The 19,490-nt window shown below is 41.8% G+C and overlaps 2 protein-coding genes and 1 non-coding gene across 8 annotated transcripts in view; 1 reads left to right on the top strand and 2 right to left on the bottom strand.

The window, feature by feature from the left end:
- Positions 1-170: 170 nt before the first annotated feature.
- On the bottom strand, positions 171-241 carry trnag-ccc. Its single transcript has one exon. It is a non-coding gene; the product is annotated as a tRNA-Gly (tRNA).
- A 433-nt stretch (positions 242-674) lies between these two features.
- On the top strand, positions 675-6,133 carry LOC119479326 (histone-lysine N-methyltransferase PRDM9-like). The gene is made up of 7 exons (XM_037754785.1): positions 675-832; positions 1,042-1,158; positions 1,238-1,330; positions 2,343-2,620; positions 2,727-2,794; positions 2,938-3,128; positions 3,240-6,133. The coding sequence occupies exons 2-7, from the start codon at positions 1,053-1,055 to the stop codon at positions 5,333-5,335; spliced, it is 2,832 nt and encodes a 943-aa protein (XP_037610713.1). The 5' UTR covers positions 675-832; positions 1,042-1,052; the 3' UTR covers positions 5,336-6,133.
- LOC119479327 (neurabin-2-like) overlaps positions 6,134-19,490 on the bottom strand; it is a 24,032-nt gene continuing 10,675 nt past the window's right edge. For 4 of the 6 annotated variants that reach the window (XM_037754787.1, XM_037754789.1, XM_037754788.1 and 1 more), the window contains exons 3-11: positions 17,395-17,527; positions 14,549-14,669; positions 14,126-14,230; positions 11,666-11,798; positions 9,422-9,574; positions 9,269-9,322; positions 8,922-9,151; positions 8,729-8,825; positions 6,134-7,561 (exon numbers count right to left, since the gene is read on the bottom strand). In XM_037754787.1, coding sequence (XP_037610715.1) covers positions 7,511-7,561; positions 8,729-8,825; positions 8,922-9,151; positions 9,269-9,322; positions 9,422-9,574; positions 11,666-11,798; positions 14,126-14,230; positions 14,549-14,669; positions 17,395-17,527 — 1,077 coding nt within the window. In that variant the 3' untranslated portion in view covers positions 6,134-7,510. Of the gene's footprint in view, positions 7,562-8,728; positions 8,826-8,887; positions 9,152-9,268; positions 9,323-9,421; positions 9,575-11,665; positions 11,799-14,125; positions 14,231-14,548; positions 14,670-17,394; positions 17,528-19,490 lie in introns of all 6 variants that reach the window. The other 2 variants (XM_037754790.1, XM_037754791.1) reach the window with 2 other exon arrangements.

Raw genomic sequence — 19,490 nt, 5'->3', positions numbered from 1 at the left:
AGTTTGGAGCAGTAGATAATACCACAATACATATTTTGAGAATATATCCAACAATATGGTATAGATTAGAAAATACGGCCTGCTTTGATTTTAACATCACATTTATATGTACCTGTAAATTATGTCAATTAATTATAAGAAATAGTGATGGAAACCGGGAAGAAAATACGTGCGCCGCCCGGGAATCGAACCCGGGTCGCAAGAATGGGAATCTTGCATGATACCACTACACCAGCGGCGCGATTGAGGAAGTGAACGACCATAGTGTTTATATCGTCAGCTAAGGAATGTGAGTTATTGATTTAACCGCAGTAAGTATGTTGTCTAATGTTTCAATGTTGCTGGGAAAATATTGTAAACACGTACGTTAATAGATAAACCGCTAATAGGTTATTTGACATAACTAGTGCTACTTTTATTTTTGAAAAGTACAGAACTGCGTAAATGTGTACCTTTATTCTGAAATGTGCATAATTTGCTTCCGGGGAAGCCAAAGAGTATAGAAGCAAAGAGCGGAAGTCAGGTGTTCTTTGTTTTTGTTTTAACAACAGCAGCTATTTTTTGACTGAAAACACTTATTACATTTATAATATTTAATTGTTCAACACAGACCATTTCAGTAGAATATGACAATAGAGTAGAAATAATACTTTTGCACGGCACTTTTTAGGCGGACGTCCGGTAGTCGCTTTCGTTTCCAAAATGTCGGAAGCATAGCGTTGTTGTTGCTGGGTATCCTCTTGGCTATATACGATCTTTGATTTAGCTTCTCATATGTTAGCTAGCAGCTAGTTAGCATAACAGTCGGAGGAGTGTAGCCGCTGTGATACGAGTAGGTACAAATGTTATATAGATACATATAATGTTATCAGGTCTATATCCACCGTTTGTATGAAATACATAATGTTAACTAGCTGAATTAGTTGCTTGCAGATGTTTATAGCAAGCTTTAGCTAGCGTGCTAACGTCAGGTTGCCTAGCTACCCAGCTATCTGTTGCTATAGTGATAAAGATTCACAGTTTCTCATCATCTGTCCACAGAGGCTTCACTGATGTCGGTCAGGAGCACCGCTGTGGAGTGGGTTGAGACAACCGAGGAGGTTGTTATCATAACAGAGGAGTGTCTAACACCTGAAGATGACAACCCTGCTGCTGCAGGTAGGATGAGTTTAAAACATTTAAGGTGGTGACTTGCTTTCAAACATGAGTTTCTTACATAATACCTTTGTTATTCTAGTGATACCAGTATTAGAGCCAGCAGAAACACCAATCCAGAAGTTACTGGACACTGTGGGACAAGGAGATAACCCAGAGGCAGATGGAGGCTTTTGTAAGTATGAGACACCTCTTTCCTCTTCTACTTTCCTCCTCACAGCATCATTGGGCTCAGTACAAAGTTACCACATTATCTAAAGACACAAAATGAACTAAATCCCATGGAATATACAGCATTAATGTTTTATTCCCCCTGCTCATTCCTCTTTTTCCTCTTCTTATGAGAAACTTACAGAAGTTCATAGGTGTACTTTATTACAAGCAGGTGCCATAGTTAAAGGTTTTATTGTAGATGGAATATGACCTTTAAATGTGCCATATTAATGTGCATGTTAATATCTGCATGTGTTAAAAAAAAGGGCTGTCAATCGATTCAAATATTTAATTGTGATTGATTGCACATTTTTTATTTGTTCAAAATGTACCTTAAAGGGAGATTTGTCAAGTATTTAATACTCTTATCAACATGGGAGTAGGTACATATGTTGCTTTAAGCAAATGTATGTATATATTTATTATTGGAAATCAATTAACAACACAAAAGAATGACATATATTGTCCAGAAACCCTCACAGGTACTGCATTTAGCAAAAAAATATGCTCAAGTCCAGCAGGCAACAACAGCTGTCAGTGTGTCAGTGTGCTGACTTGACTATGACTTGCCCCAAACTGCATGTGATTATCATAAAGTGGGCATGTCTGTAAAGGGGAGACTCGTGGGTACCCATAGAACCCGTTTTCACTCACATATCTTGAGGTCAGAGGTCAAGGGACTCCTTTGAAAACGGCCAAGCCAGTTTTTCCTCGCCAAAATTTTGCATAAGTTTGGAGCGTTATTTAGCCTCCTTTCGCGACGAGCTAGTATGACACGGTTGGTACCAAGCCCGCTACAATCTCCGAAAGATTGATTGCATTAATGCATTAACGAAATTAGTGGCGGTAAAACGATTTTGTGTTGGCGCATTATTATCACATTAACATTGACAGCCCTAGTATTAAATAATAAGATGTTTTATACTGATATGATAAGCATAACGTTAAAATGACTGTGTTCTTCTGTTTTCCAGGTTGTGAGGAGTGTCTGACTCTCTTCCAGGACCAGAGTGATCCCGCTAACATTGGCGGCCCATCTTTTATTCTTGACTTTCCAACGAGCACGGGTCTCCCCCAGAGGGCCCTCCTCACTCTTCCCTATGGCTTGATGATAGGCAGATCCAGTATTCCCAGTGCAGGCATTGGGGTCCTAAATCACGGACCGATAGTGTCTCCAGGAATGCATTTTGGACCATATGAGGGGGAAGTGACAACAAGGGAAAATGCCATGGCAAGTGACTTCTCCTGGGAGGTGAGCTTGGATATGATTTGTCCCACTCTCTAAATACTTCTTATTGTGGTTATTCATTGTTATATATGTGCATATTTTATCTTGTAAATACTAAAATTTTCTGCAGGTTTACAAAGAAAAAGATGAATATGAGTATATTGATGCTGCCAGAGAATCACACTCAAACTGGATGAGGTAATGTATTGAATTCTGCTATTAAGCCCTGTAATGTGAACGTTGCCTTAGTTAACATCATGGTATCTCACTTCACATTGCAGATGATGGTGCATCTAAAACGCTGTCCATGTTTATATTCAATCTCTCTCTTCTTAACGCAGGTACGTCAATTGTGCTCGCAATAAAGACGAGACGAATTTGCTGGCGGTCCAGTACAAAGGTAGCATCCTTTTTCATTGCTGTCGCACCATACACCCTGGAGACGAGCTCATGGTGTGGCCCAGCAGCACGTTTCTCGCCCATTTTAGTGAAGCTTGGACCCAGGTGTGGGTTATGAAGTTGAATGCAACAGGTACCTTTAATACTGAGTTTCACTATTCACCAAAAAATTATATTTGTAGTTATTATAGTTATTTTTAGTGGAATTCTTTTACAACTCTCTCCCTTCTCTCCTAAATTGTAGAGAGCAGCACAACGGCGACATCTCAGCTCTTCCTGTGCTCCCAATGCCAGCTGTCCTTCACTACAGAGTCCTTCCTCCAGCGACATACAGAATACTTCCACATGCAGCCTGAAGAGGACGACACAACACCGGCTGCTGAGGCAGCTGAACCTGAAAATCCTGTTTCTCATGCTGACTCAGGTCACTCTGCCGCCTCTCTGGTGGTGTTATCCGTCGACCCTGTCGAGTCCAAGACATGCGGTGATTGCGGAAAGACTTTCAAGCAAATCCCTCACCTCAGGAGGCACAAGCTTTGCGTCCACTCCAACAAACGTCCCTACTGCTGCCCGCAGTGCAGGCGGAGTTTCAGCCAGGCGTCTGGCTTAATCAGACACCAACTGGTTCACAGAAAGCAGGCTGTGATAACAGACACAAACATTGTTTCTAATCAGGACATGAAAGAGACACTGAGCTCAGAACTTCTTGACACGGCAGATCCAGCTGCAACCGAGGAAACAGAGGACATGAATGTAAGTGAGAATGTACAAGAAGCCATGGATGTAACTGAAACTGAGAGTACTCCTGCAGGAGAGGAATCCCAATCCAGTTGTTCAGACTGCAGTAAGAGCTTCACAAATGAAGCATCCCTTAAAAAGCACAAGGTGATGGTCCATGAAATGTTGCGTCCATACGTCTGCACCGTGTGTCAGAAGTGCTTTGGCCAGTTCAACGACCTGACCAGGCACCTGCAGCGTCACCAAAAGCAAAGCAAGAAGGGCAAAAAACAAAACGAGGCCCCGGAGGAATCTACCACCATGCCCTTTAGCTGTGCCGAGTGCTCACTGACTTTTTCCTCCGTAGACGCTCTTCAGCAGCACATAACTGAGCATAACACGGCGGAGACAACAGTGGCAGATGAAGTAGATGATCCGGTGCCTGCTGGTGACGATCAGAGCCACGATCCAGACTTCAGCCCAAAACCATCAGCGGCTGAAACGGTCGAATGTGTCCAAAAACGTCAGAGGCCTCGGCGACTTGGTGCTGGATCTAAAATTTCTGCCATAACCAAGCTCATAGCTCCAAAACGAAGGGCAGCCGTCTGCAAGAAGCCGTTAACCAGCCCCGCAGAGAGCTCCGCTGAACCTGTCAGAAATCGTAAGTTAGCAAAATACAAATGGTTCAGCTGCAATCGCTGTAAACGAACATACGGAAACTCTGATGATCTCAAGGCGCATAAGTGCGCTTTGAAGCAGCTCAGGTGTGGTCAGTGTGGGGCGACCTTCAGTAAGTCTGGCTTCCTGAAAAGACACGAGCAGATGGTGCATGCGAACGCAAAATCTTACAGCTGTGACCGCTGCGGTAAAGTCTTCACGACATCTGGCAACCTGAAGCAGCACCAGAAGAGCAACACTTGTATGAAGTATCACTGCTCGTCTGAGCTCTTCCCGTGCTCCTTCTGTCAGTTCTCCTTCACTATGAAGAGCTACCTTATTAAACACGTCAAGAGGCACCACCCGGTGGAGTATCTGTCCCACTGTGATTCAGACAGCCTGGTGGAACAGCTGGAGGAAGAGGAGGAGGAGGAGGAGGAGGAAGAAGAAGAGGAGGGGGAGAAAAAATATGTATGCCCCCATTGCGGGAAGAGCTGTGCAAGCGCCAAAGCTTTCAAATCCCACTCGTGCTTCCAGCAGGTGAAGGTGCTGTTCTTGTGCACCGACTGCGGGAAGGGCTTCACGAACCACTACGGTCTCAAGCAGCACCAACGCATTCACACGGGCGAGAAGCCGTACAGCTGCCCCCACTGCAGCAAAAGCTTCTCGTACACCGGACAGCTCAACGTGCATCTCAGGACGCACACCGGCGAGAAGCCGTACCTGTGCACCCACTGCGGCGAGAGCTTCCGGCAGTCGGGAGATCTGAAGCGGCACGAAAGGAAGCACACGGGCGTGAGGCCCTACAGCTGCCCCGAGTGTTGTAAAAGCTTCAGCCGCCCGCAGAGTCTCAAAGCTCACCAGATGCTTCACCTGGGACAGAGGATGTTCAAATGCACCCAGTGTGGGAAGAGCTTTTCCAGAAACTATCATCTCAGGAGACACCATCAGAAGATGCACTTGTAGCCACATTTTGACAGCTTTGGAAACGCTGTAGAGGGGCTTAAAGTGGGAGTAGGCAGAATATTTTTGGCATCATTGGTCAAAAATTCCATAATAACCTTTCAGCATATTGTACTTCAAGTGTTCTGAGCGATAACTAGACTTCTGCACCTCATCATGGCTCTGTTTTCAGGCTTTAGAAAATCTAGCCTGTGACGGGAGACTTTGGCCAATCACAGCAGGTCATTTCAGAGTGAGAGCGTTCCTATTGGCTGTTCTACAAATGCAGATACGTGTGCACATCTCTTCAGATAGTGAAAGCCTGATTCAATGGCGGAATATCCTGCAGGAAAAGTTGCTATTCCAGCATATATTATTTCATATTTTAGCCTTCTGCTTACGGCTGCGGCTAGCTCACAGCGTTACTTTACTTTCAGAAAACTACCTACCCTGGGCTACAACTTGAATTACAAATATGCTGAAAAGTAATTATGGAGGTTTTGCTCAATAACACCAAAAATAAACTAGACTGTGCCTCCCGCTGCTTTAAATTGTTCTCAGTTTAAACTGAATTGCACTAAATGGTCAAGTACTTCACAATCGTGTTCAAGAATTGCAGAGAATTGTTGAATGTCCTGTACATAACGTTATTTTAACTTAAGTTTGTTTAAAGCTAAAGCATTTCTTAACCAAAAAAAGTTGAATTTTATGTTAAGATTTGAAAGCAGAAAATATAATATAATCATTCACTGTAAAGGAGCTCGGCACAGTCGCATAAACAAGATGCTTGCTTTGAAATAAAAACCACCAGCTTGACCATCATCACTGTTGACCATTTATTCCACAAAACATACAATGCAAAGCATGTGCACTGTACAAGCCTTAATATTATGAAAATACTCATAACATGCCTGTTTTTTTTTTTCAATTCATTAATCTTAATTTTGTTTTTGTAGTCACCCAGATCTACTTTTTTTAATGACACAGTATAACTGTCTATTGAACATTGCTTTTGTCAGTTTTTGTCCTTTGTTAGCTCATATTTCCACTTTGACTATATTATAAATATTAAGTAAAATTAAAATACTTCAGTCTTACCTGAACTATACAAACATACTGGTATGACAGTTGACACAAGTAGACTCAATTTTTAAACTGTGCGTAAATTGAAACAGGTATAAACCTGGCAGTGTTTTCCATGTGCTACACACAGCGGTGTCAAGTGCAGCTGCTGGTTCGAGACATTTAAATCTATAACTTTGCTGCTGGTAACGGCTTCTTTAACATCCCAGTCCAGTAATGGTTCTTATATCAGTAGTCCTAACTAATAACCAGTTACACAAGTCCTTGACAACATCCATTTTGAGGGGAAAAAGAGATCCATTTTCATTTGTGGCACAGCAGTTGTGGAGGCTTGTTTCTGTGGTCCTGTTTTTTGAAAGAAGCGAGGGGGTTGAAACCGGAGGATTGGACGCTCAATAATGAGTCTTAATGTGTAAAAAATACACAAACACTTCTGAAAGGTAGGCAGCAGGTGGTTCTCAAGGTTAAGTGACAAGACCCCTACGAAGGTTGGGTTACTGTTTGTACAACTTCGAAGACACCTCAAAACATTGTTCCCGTTTATTCCTCTGTTCTAGTGAAGCACCTTGTCGGTGTCTTCTTCTTCTTCTTCTTCTTCTTCAGTGCAATCTCCCATCACATAAAATATACAACAACCCTCAATCTCATTAGTTTATATTATGTTAAATGTTATACACATATTAAAATTTTTTACAAACCAAACTGATTGTTAAACCACACAGTATCACATCTGTACAAAAAAAAGGGTCACAAAACTAGGCGAAAGAAAGAAAGAAAGAAAGGGGGTTCGTTTTTTGGCAATTAAAAAGCAACAGCCTGGTCTGTCACAAAAACCACAAATTAAGGGATTAAATACTCTGGAAATGGAAAAAGGAACAGTACATCTAGAGCTCAACGGAGTCTGTGGTTGTGATGATAAAACCGTTCTTCACGTTCCCGTAACAGAAAAACATGGTTAAAAGGGTTAAGTGGCTGAAATACTAAGCCTGAGGACACACATACAGTATGCGACCAGAAAACCGAGCTCGAGGTGGTGACGAGAAATACCCTGCAGGTCATCTGCTCCTTCAGCTAGTGAGGTTCTGCTGTCTGAGATACGCGACGGACAAAAGGCTTTTATAAAGGTTCAGATTTCAGCTCCTCCACCCTGCACTCCAGGTCGGCCACCTAGAGGAGAGAGAGGGAAACACACGTATTAGAATTTCAAAATGTATTAGAGGATAAACCCCTTGAGATCTCGTTTTCAAGGGGGTCGTCTGGTACAAAACATAGAAGTTAACAAACATTTAAGCACATAAATAATTATAATGATAATAAATTAAACAATCAACATAGTAACATCAACAAGGACATACACAGAAAGGCTCTCCCTCAATCCCATCTCAAACCACACCAACATAACATGAAAATAATAATAAAATAATATTAATTATGCTGCTTTTGTGTGTTAAAGCATGTAAAAAATAAATACAGTAGGGTCCAAAAGTCTGAATTAATTACAGAAAATCTTTCATTCTTATAGATTAATAATAATTTAAAGTAAGAAATACTTTTTCTGATATTAAATGTATTCATGAAGTTTTCTCAAATTGTTGTCAAACCATATATTTATATTTAAGTGGCAGTAGGAAGAATGTTATTGACTTTGGCCAATCACAGGTCATTTGAGAAAGAGAGCGTTCCTAGTGGCTGCTCATTCAGCGGAGGCAGCTGTCAATCACTCGCGAACTCTAATCAAAAGGTCAAACTAGGCAGCGCTGATCAAATATTAATTAATATTCTGTTACTGTAATGCCTATTTCTCTCCTCAAATGTTTTCAGAAACCTCTTGTTACTGTTTAGCTGTAAAATGAGAAAGTTTGCCCCGGCTGGTGGGCGGTGCTTGGTAATTCCTCAACTGACCTCAACATGGCTACCGGGTGACAAACTTTCTTATTTTACAGCTAAACCGTGCACTACGAGATGATTCTGAAAACATTTGAGGCGAGAAATATTAATTACAGTAACAGAATATTGATTCATATTTGATCAACGTTGCCTAGTTTGACCGTTTGATCAGAGTTCGCGAGTGATTGACAGCTGCTCAGAGACGGCAAGGCTCCAGCTCGGCTCTGATTGGTTGTTTTCCTCCGGTCTTTCTTGACATGGAAAGTTATCTTTTAAATTGACTAACATCATATGTGTGATTCATGGCGCAATTCAAACGGGATCAAAAAAATATTTGTCTCTCGCCGATGACTCCCGTTCATATTTACTTATTTTAGGACAAAACATGCAGGAGCTGAACAACACCAAGATTTCATTATTGAAAAGGTTCGTCTCTCGGTCACCCACCTGCTCTTGAAGTTGCCCAGACTCCTCCTTCAGAAGAGAGGCCTCAGCTCCAACTTGTGCACAACGCTGGGTCTCCTTCTTCAGGTACTCAATCTCCCTGTTGAAGGAAGCAGGTCACAGTGTCAGACTGTTTAACTCAGACGTGATAATAAATCACACAACTCTTTTAGCCCTCGTAGTCACGCCGTCTTACTTCTGCTGATACTCCTTAATCAGGCGTTTGGCTTTGCTGTACTTGCGCTCCAGGGCCTGATACTGGGACTGTGTCTCCTTCAGGTGCTCGTCCACCGCCTGGCACAGGCTCTGAGCCTCCATCCAGTAGCCCTCCAGCTTCTCCATGCGCTCCTTGTTCTCCTGCAGGGTCTGCTCCAGCTGGGCTTTATCCATACGCCAGCGTTGCTTGTCCTGCTCCGCGTGGTGCAGCTGCAAACAGCAGCAGTGAAGCATCCGTTTCAATAAAGACACCCATAATTAAATGCTTCTTTTCTTCTTCTTCTTCCTAAACAATGATTAAATGTGATGTTAATTTAACAAACCTACCTTTCTTTTAAGCTGTTGGATCTCAGCCTGGGTCACAGCATGCTTTATTTGGAGCTTTACAAAAAAAGAGAGATTTTAAATACATGAGGCACATTAGAGAAAATAAGCAGTGATTACACAGGAAATGCTCCAATTAAGGAGTTCACGTCTCACCTCTTTGTATTTATGTGCTAGTTTCTCCGGGTCCGTCTCCAGAGGCGACATGTCCTCGTTCTCTGCCAAGTCAAACACCTCGATGGCACTGGGATACGGCGGACTGACCTCCTCGTCCTCGTCCTCCTCTTCGTCTGTGCCGTATTCACCGCCCTGCAGGGACGAGGACCAGGTTAAGAACCCATTCACAGTCAGAGTAATTAGATTACATTTAAAGGACCGGCCCACCCAAATTACGGGGGGTGAGCCGACTCTTTAAAGTCACATCTTGCATCCTTATTTGATGTATTTCCAGTTGAGTCCAGATGTTGCAGCAGCAGGACACCATGTGTGATCATTCAAATTGCAAACCAGAAACATTTTGACAGAGAAAGCAACATTTTGGGAAGAAGAATCTGTTATGTTTGTAATAGTAAGATTTTGTTTTTACTAGGGCTGTCAATCGATTAAAATATTTAATCGCACATTAAATCAAATCCTTCGCATTTGATTGGACCGCTAAAAAGTGGGCGGGCTTAGATTGTTGTCAGTTGCAGATTGATTGACAGGTGGATGTCGTGATATTACTGGTTGAAATTGGTCGGCACTAGCTTATGTAAGCATCATATTTTGTCTTACAAGAAGAAAAGATGACTGGATTTTGATATAAAATACAAAGAAATAGATTTGTTTGCATATATTGTCAAGTAGGTGCACAATACGACCGGTTGATGTGATCTAAAAGGGTTAAAAAGGCATTTTTCATTTCATCTCTACTTTAATGGTGCCTTTAAAAGCACGTTTCCGTGCTGTGACACCAAACAGCCACTAGATGGTGTAAAACTCCAAATAGCTTACTGTACTTTCCATTACACAACCCAATGCTTTTCAAGAACCACCCACCATCATCGTTGCATGAATGGGGCAACTTCCTCTCTGGTGTAATTATGAAACTACAGCCGTTTCTTTGACCACATGCTCCGTTTATGTAAAACTAAAAACATCTGAGACACATGAGATTAACAAATCAAATGACATCCAAATGTGAGTCATCCTGATCTGTCTGCAGCCGAGCTTATCGTTTGATCAGCCTGATTCTACGTGCCACACAGCCACACCACAGAGGGTCACTTCTCTTCATCATGGGATCAATTTCATAATCCTAAAGGGGAACCAAAGACATACAGATTGCAAAAAAAAAAGCTGTTTTCAATTTTAAGGAAGTATTTTGTGCCTGTGCAAGTTGACAAGTTTACATCAACTTTAAAGCTATTTAGTGATGCTTTTGCTGACTTTAAATGTTGATTAATACATTCAGATATATTTCTTTCTAAATTTGGAATTGCAGGGGAGTCTGCAGGTGTCAGAGAATAACATTTAATGCTTTCTAATGCCTTTAGAAGAAAGATTTGAATGAACTTTGAGAGTATTTTTTACACAAAGCCTCTTCTTTTTCATATTCAACTATTCATAGCAGGTAAACATCAAGGTAACGCCGGATTCACACCAAGCAGCGGCGAAGTGCGGCTCACCGCAGTAATACATTTTTTCTGCGGACCTGGGAGGTACTGTATGTTCATGTGTTTCAGGCGGAAAGAAATTCTTTGTAACACAGGTCAACACGTCACAGGAGTCACAGGATCTGTTTACTGATTGGCTGCAGATCTGGCCGCACTTCGCCGCTTAAGGTTAAGCTTTTCCCAACTTTTAGTTTGGCTGCAGATTTTTGATTTTTGATCACTTTTATGTTTTTTGAAGTGTGAATGCAATCAGCAGAAGTAAAGAGCTAACGTTATGCTATAAACAAACTACACCACGGTCGCATGACTTCACGTCACCACCACTAAGCTTAAGGCGGACTAGAGTTGGGCGTGATGACGTTTTGCAGTGTCATTTAGCCACTTGTTAGTAACCACCTTTTTTAAGACTTATAAAAGCTTCAAAATTCATGAGTGGGATTTTTACTGACATATTTTATATCATAGATCAAAACGTTAAATCTCTTCAGCTTGTGTTAACCACAGACTCTAAATCAGGCATCTAACTAAAAACCAAATGACTTTCTGACGAGGGAACCAGAAGTGCTAAAATGCGAACTCATTTCCGGGTTTTAAGGACTCATTCTTGCACCACTTCACTTCTGCACTGTGCATGTGCAGACGCTGTACTACCACTGATTCAAGAATGACAAAACAAGCAGTTTTGTCAGCCCACATTAGATCCTCCACCAGTACTCCTGGTCTCAGAGGGTCTTTAAAAGCTCACCTCTTGTTCGTCCATGTACTGGTTGTAGCGCTGCTCCATCATCTCCCTCTGCCAGCGCTCCTGCTCCAGGGTCTGCTGGATGAGCTGGGCCACTTCGCTCTGTTCGCCCGGCTTCTCTCGCCCGATCACAAACCTGTGTTTTGACAATCGGCAGCTCAGTTAGGACTCGGAACAACTCTGACATGTTCAAAGTGGCTAGCTGAACTGAAATAGTGCTCATGATATTGTATGAGCATGCTAAATAATGCACGATGGTCCTTTTTTTTTTTTTACTACTGATCACTGAGGAGCACCACAAGAACTAAAAAAGTGTTTTTCATATATAGTAGACTGCTTACAGCCCTCTTCAGTTGGTATAGTATATTGTAATTAATGTAGTAAGGAATGTTCTGGCTCCCTGATGACAGAAAATGTCTTCCTGTTTAGAGCTGAACAAAGGCAGTCTCTATGGAGTTGGCCTCTTCTATGATTAAAATCAAACCCCTCAGCTCATTGTACACTTCATTATAGGAGCTATATGTGTCCTGATTGAGACTCGTAGATCTCTGTCCAATTAAAGCCGGCGTGTAAACAGCGAGCAGGAAAAAAAACACAGTAAATCATGATGGTTATTACGACAGCCGCTGCAGCCTCAATTTCTGCGGCACTAACGGCTAATTAAATGTTCACAAACGCACTTCCTGCCCCCAATCTATTTGTCTGCCTGACGTTTTTTTATGAATAGGTCTGAGCTTCCAGTGGCCTTCGCCGTCACTGCGGCAGAGATCCATAATGTATGAGCTATCTATGGAGGTCTCTGATCTTCACGAGTCACACAACACTAACAATCACCCTAACGGCGCTGACCACCAAACCCTGAATTATGAATGAGCTTAGATGACAAAAGGAGCACAAAGTGAACAGTCGGCTCCACCAAAACGCAAAAAGAGCTCGGCTACAAATATCCCTCTGGCATTTCAAAATTATACTGTGATGCCAAGTGTTCTTGATAACTGTGTGGGTCTAGTGGACCGTATTCAGGATGTCTCAGAAAGGAGCTTTTCAACACTGAAGGGTATAATCATGACCCTGTGAGACTTGAGATACAAATCTGCTGCCTGGTGAGCTGAATGGGCAGGATGTGGTAGAAGTCAGTCCTGCGTGTAAGACTGGCTGTGGGTATATATCAAGAGGAAACTGTCTCTTCGAGCAAGAATGCTGCTGCCGTAGCGAGCCGGGGCAGCGAAGTGCAACAAGACGTACGTCCTGGCTCACAGATGAGACACGGAGCAAGATGGCTACTGTTGAGATCACTGAAGCCGTTGTATCTATGCTCTCTTCAAAGCCACCAGACTCCATTGACAAACAGTACTTTTACCTTGCAGAACTGGTCTACCACTGCCTTAATCGGTTAGTTTGTTTGTGTTATTGTGTGACTTTGGTGTTTTAAATGGTCAGTTCGGATTCACCAAAGTCACACAATAGTGAGACAGTGAGATGTTATGTATCGTCTTACTTGTCTTTATTATATTTAGTGTAAGAGCTCCTCCTGCTTAGCGTGTTGCCGTACAGTGTACATAATATCCACACATTCCCAGTCCTAACATTGTTGTCATGCTGTTTGTTGTTTGTACTGTCATGCTGTCTATTGATTGTTGTCATGCTATTGTTGATTCTGTGTATTATAAGAACTCTTTTGTCTCTCTGTTTGTATCTGCAAATTTTGTATCATGTGCTTTTATTCCTAACGTCTGTGTTTTGACTATTGCCTGCACAGGGATTACAGATGAAAATTAGCCTTACTTACTAACTCTGGTATATTTCCAGAAATGTTTTAATACTATGTACTGTCCCTGTCAAAATAAAATAATAAACTTAACTAAACTAACACAATCAAACTAACCAATCGAGGCAGCGGTAGACCAGCAACTCCGGTGTTCTGCAAGGTAAAATTACTGTTTTTTTCAATGGAGTCTGGTGGCTTTGAAGAGAGCATAGATGAATATAACGGCTTCAATTCTCCGCTGTAAAGGGCTGTCTGACGGCAAGGTAAAGCAGTGAAAATATTCCATAAATAGAATATTTCGCTATTATTCCTGTCTGTTTTTCCAAACTGGGGGCTTGCCGACCGTCATCTACTGTAGGTGATACACTGACTATGGAAAAGTAACTCATACAACCCCACTTCAATAAAACAATCCCTAGTTTTGCGGGTATTTTTAGTCATAAATCAAAGTACTGGACAAATTAAAATTCGGATTTAACGATGAACCTAGATGGCGTATGAAGCACATGGTCATGTGGTGATGGCAATCCATCCAGTGGTTGTAGAGATATTTCAGTCGTGACTATAGTGGTGTACCAACTAGCAGACCAACATCCTTTTGTTGTGGCTAATAAACTCTACACTGGGGTTGGATGATTTTTTTTCAATATTAAAGCGATTGCAATAAAATCAAGACCATTCAGAGTGACTCTTACTTGACAGTTCCTGAGGTGTTCCTGAGTACGGAGGCAGCAAAGTTCTGGGTGACTCCCACCAAACTGGTCCCGTCCACCTCCACAATCAGATCGTTCACCTGAATCCTGGAGGAGACAGTTAAGAGAGACGTTTAGGATTCACAGTAATGGCTCGACATCATCTTTATACTTAAGCCCACACGAGCCACGCTCCGTTTATGAGTCCTCGTTCTTGGCAGCAAGACCTCTGTGCAGTTGCCAGGAATCAGAGAGACAAGTGGGACAATGAAGCATCCACTCCTGGAAACGAAAACTACAACTACTAAGCTAACCTCACAGGGTTTACAAAGCAAAGGCCCTTTTTTTTTAGTTTTGCCTCTCATGTGTCTTCATCAGATGAAGAATCAGGACAATCCAGAGGGAATTTAACATGAATGAACATACCTGGTGTCCCTGTGTGCTGCTCCTCCGTCCGTGACCGTCTTCACAAAGATGCCCAGCTTCTCCAGGCCCATGTCAGCCCCTGCACCCATCCCAATGATGCTGATGCCCAGGCCCTCGCCATCTGGAAGAGAAAGGGGAATAATCACAGACAGTATATAAGAAGTGGACGTTGTTTTAACGAGTGAGAAGTAGGCTCATTTTCTCATAGACTTCTATACAATCAGACTTCTTTTTGCAACCAGAGGAGTCGCCCCCTGCTGGCTATTAGAAAGAATGCAAGTGTAAGGCACTTTCACATTGTATTCACTTTTCAGACCCTGGAGGTTTCCTACTGGGAATTACAAACCAGTTGTTAGCATACTGTTGCTGTAATTTAACAGCTCTTGGTCAGTTTGATGCTGTCATGCATTTATGAGTCAAGCATGGAAGTTTGTGGGCTGAGGCGGTGTTGCCACTCTCTGTGGGTGGAAAACATGCCCTTTGATTCCATGTTCATGTCATCACTCTTATGATTTATTCATTTTTTTGGTCATAATTTGCAGCTGTAGTGTGGACTAATTTAAGAGAAGTGAGCTTGTGACTGAAGGATTGCCGGTTTGATTGCGGCACCGTAAATTTAGGAGGGGAAGTTAGAGAGCAGAGCTCGCCCCTTTTCCCTTAACCACGGGTGTGATTCAAATTAAAAGGTGCCCAGTGGAGTAATCTTGTAAGCAAAGTTATGTTTACAATCTCACCAAAACACATTGTGTGTGTGTCCTTGAGGCCTGACAATGCATTTCCTTTCTCATGAAACATTTACAAAGCCAATTATAAACCTTGCATTGTTTACATTCATGATTGCTTGCTAGCAGTCGTCTTCTTCCCTGCCCTTTGTTGGTGCATTTCTTTGCACACTACTGCCAACAACTGTCAGTCAGCAGAATAGCAGTGAGTGTTTTTAAGAAATCTTGTAAGCCATTGTATTACTGCTTAATTTCTCATTGAACATAACAACGGTATCGCTGCTCTTTCTCTGAGACAGTGTAATACTCCCACGGCAGCTGGTTACTGTTGACCGAGAATAACCAACACAACATTTAGCCACCACAAAATTGATGCAACAGAACAGATAAACATCGGCCACTGCCATCAGCGAATGTCGTCAGTCAACAAGGCGAATACAAATGTCCGGCAGATACATTGTGCATCCCTACAAAATACCTAATAAACTGATCTTGTAGAGTTACAGTCTATAGACTGCATAATAATGCCCAGCAGTATATCAAGACATAATGATCACACGTCACTTTAAATCCCACAATTTATCATTTACAAGCAGCAGATAAACATTTAATACATGGATTATAACACACTATAATGTATTTGTACACAACTATAAGCACATTTTAAACTTTTCAATATGATAATAACTTCCCTTATGAAGACATATTTTATGTTAAGACTGTGTTTTACTATATTTTCATTGAGTATCTGTTTATCCCACAGGATTATAAATGCGTATTACACGGCTTTGTTGAATACTCGATTCTGATTGGTCAATTACGGCGTTCTACGGTCTGTTATTTCTTTATAGCAGACCGTTGCTATGTATAACAGACCGTTGCTATGGACGCAGTTCTGATGTCGGACTCTAGAGGACCGTTTTTGTGTCAGATGATTGATTTCTTAAGTAAATAGCCGTGTAATAAGTGGGATAATGTACAGCTAGAGGGCCATTGTTGTTAAATAAACCCCTTCAGGGCGATGCAAGACTGCAGGGGTTTATTTCACAACAATGACCGGCTCGCTGTACATTATCCCTTACATAAATTAGAAAGAAAGAAAGCAGACAGTTAACCTTGTTAAATGCAGAAAGACAGAAGGAGGTTGAAATTGTAATTCTAAAGTCTAATGAAGCAGAAGTGTATATAGCAGTAAACTAAGTATCGCTGTCCTCAGCTCCAGCGGGAGAATCTGCTCCAGAGTCTGGATTTAAAACTGCAGACGGCTGCTTCACCGCAGGTCTTTGTCTGATTTTTTTGAAACAGTGAGCAGCAGCAGCAGAAATCTGTGGATGTGAGGGGGGTCTACTAAGGACACGATGCAGCAGCACATCAGACACAGAGTCTGGAGCAAGTCCGTGAAAAGATTTCTAATGTGTAAAGTGAAATCAGTTCAACTAACTGGAGGCTATGCGAGGATAAGGAGCGATGTGAGATCTTACAAACTGCCTTCTATATGTTGCTGTAATCGATTTAAAGTGGTATTAAAAGCATGCACAAGCTTTGCATCTCGAGTTAACCTCTTCATATGTGAAAGTTAGATCACGATTAGTGATAACACCTAGATTTCCTGCCGGGGGTGTAATGTGCCGAGGCAGTGTATTCATTCGTAGGCAGCCCACACAGCAGCGCATCATTTATGGTCACATATGGCATCCTGTGTAACCTGCCCCTGTACACAACTCTAAATATAGTCTTCTATGAATATATTAATGCACTGTAATGTTGAAGGGATGTTAAGGGAAGTGTGGCTCACTGGGGGGAAACAGGGTGGTTGGCAGATGGCAGTCAGGGAACACTGAAGCCCTTTTTACATAAGTACTAAAGAAATGTGTTTTACTTTTTCATTTGGCTTCAAAGAGAGACAGAAAGGACAAATCGAGCCGTCCAGTTGGAGGTTAATCACATATACCATTTTCAAATACCTTTCTGTGAAATTTCTTGTACTCATTTTGTTTCCCAATTTCATGCAAAACTGCCCACCTGGTGCCCCGAGCGAGTTAAAATAAGTGCTTAGAATTCCACATGCGAGCATTGGGGAAAAAGACATCAGGCTTTTTATGGTAACTTTATAATGTTCCGTACCTTTCTCCAGCTCCACGGGGAACAGGTCCAGCCTCTCCACCCTCTTCTCCAGCTCGTACTCTGCGGACGCCGCCATGGGATCCACGTCTTCGTTGCGCCTGTCGTAGTCCTCGTTGGGGTAAGTGGCAAACACCTGCAGGAGGAAACGCAGACACTCCATCAAACTGAGATCACAAACCTCTTTGTTCCAGACTGTGGAAGGCAGAGTAAAGATTGGTACTGTATTTGTAATTGTCCATAGTTTTTCTGATGTCATTGAAATGCGAGGGGAATATGTGAGATGCAAGTTTTTGGGATTATTTGCTTTTTTGCATAGAGTTAGATGAGAAGATCAATACCACTCTCCAGACATGCCCACTTTATGATAATCACATGCAGTTTTATGCATGCAGTATGAATGTGTTATTTTCGTCTATTCTAAAATGGTGTATTTGAACATTTCTGCATACTGGGGTCCCTAAACAGTCTTGGAATTACATTAATTGGGTATCACTGTAAAGCTGAGACTCTTGTGGATCCAATGAGCCCAACTGTATTCATGTGTGATGATGTTAGTCCCCATAGTAGCCATTTCATTGTAGTGAGATCTTATTAAGCTTGACCTCTCTGTATAAAACAGTGATGTCTAGGATAATCACAGCCTCATGAAACATTACAACCACAAACAAGAGACGTAGAGCATTCAGAGGATGGATGGCTTTCCTAGGTAGATTGACAAGAAGGGGGTTTCTGAGTAGTTTCTGCTACTTGAAGTCTTTAGATGACTCTTTCTTGTTTTTACAGCCGTGGTGGCTTCTCACTGTTTCGTGCTGCTACTTGGTTCTTCTTGCATGTACTCCAAATATAGTAACTGCTACTGAAAACAGAAACCCATCACTTCCTGTGCACCCTGGGGAGCGTGGTAAAAGTTGACTCACTTTGTGTGTGTGCGTGTGGTGAAACAGGTGATTGAGAGAGTAGATTGTGACTTCACTTAATGTGATTAAAACCAAATCCACATCAAACTAAACTAAAGTGTTATTAGAATATCTGTTCATATATTAAATCCAGTATTTCAGCTTAATTACTGTAATATGTATCTGCTTCTACAAATGGGAAAAAACGTTATGATGAACACAATTCACCTTTAAATATATATAATTATTAGGGCTGTCAAAGTTAACCAGATAATAACGTGTTAACACAAATTCCTTTTAACGCCACTAATTTATTTAATGCATTAACACAATTTTGCAATTTTTTAATTAAGCTCTTAAAAATCCGACAGGCCGTCATCGCTATTCGATCTTTTGGAGGATGTAAGAGTGAAGATACTGGTATCATATGAAACTAGAAAAACCTAAAGAACCCATTGGTACCAACCATGTCATACTAGCTTGTCGCGAAGGAGGTTAAATAACTCCAAACTTGCACTACATTTTGGCGATGAAAAACTGTCATGGGCATTTTTAAAAGGGGTCCCTTGACCTCTGACCTCAAGATATGTGAATGAAATGGGTTCTATGGGTACCCACGAGTCTCCCCTTTACAGACATGCCCACTTTATGATAATCACATGCAGTTTGGGGCAAGTCATAGTCAAGTCAGCACACTGACACACTGACAGCTGTTGTTGCCTGTTGGACTGCAGTTTGCCATGTTATGATTTGAGCATATTTCTTATGCTAAATACAGTACCTGTGAGGGTTTCTGGACAATAATATCATTGTTTTGTGTTGTTAATTGATTTCCAATAATAAATATATACATACATTTGCATAAAGCAGCATATTTGCCCACTCCCATGTTGAGAAGAGTATTATCGATTGACAGCCGTAATAATTATGCTTGGGCAGCATTTCAAGGACTCATCGCAGGAGAATGGCGTTGTGTTGTGTACTTAGAAATGCTCAAAATATTTGAGATATCAAACCCTCAGAGGTTGATGAAATGTATACAGCTGAGACAGACAAACTGGATATATGGTTTTGATAACAACTGACCGCCACTGTTAACGCAGACATAATGCAATTCAAACGCATCGACCACTTCAACTGAGACAGCCGCAGCATTTCCTCGAGGCCCCCGGAGCTGTATCATTTCACAGCGGTAATGTG

The sequence above is a fragment of the Sebastes umbrosus genome, chromosome 20 (assembly GCF_015220745.1).
Source record: "Sebastes umbrosus isolate fSebUmb1 chromosome 20, fSebUmb1.pri, whole genome shotgun sequence".
NCBI lineage: Eukaryota > Metazoa > Chordata > Actinopteri > Perciformes > Sebastidae > Sebastes > Sebastes umbrosus.
The sequence above is the reverse complement of the archived record's forward strand: the minus strand, read 5'-3'. Positions and strand labels throughout refer to the sequence as shown.

What these genes read in the sequence shown, in the direction of transcription:
- LOC119479326 (XM_037754785.1), top strand. Translation starts at nt 1,053, where the DNA reads ATGTCGGTCAGGAGCACCGCTGTGGAGTGGGTTGAGACAACCGAGGAG. An exon ending in CAAGTGACTTCTCCTGGGAG is followed by an intron (nt 2,621 to 2,726) that starts GTGAGCTTGGAT and finishes AATTTTCTGCAG; the next exon opens with GTTTACAAAGAAAAAGATGA. An exon ending in TATGAAGTTGAATGCAACAG is followed by an intron (nt 3,129 to 3,239) that starts GTACCTTTAATA and finishes CCTAAATTGTAG; the next exon opens with AGAGCAGCACAACGGCGACA.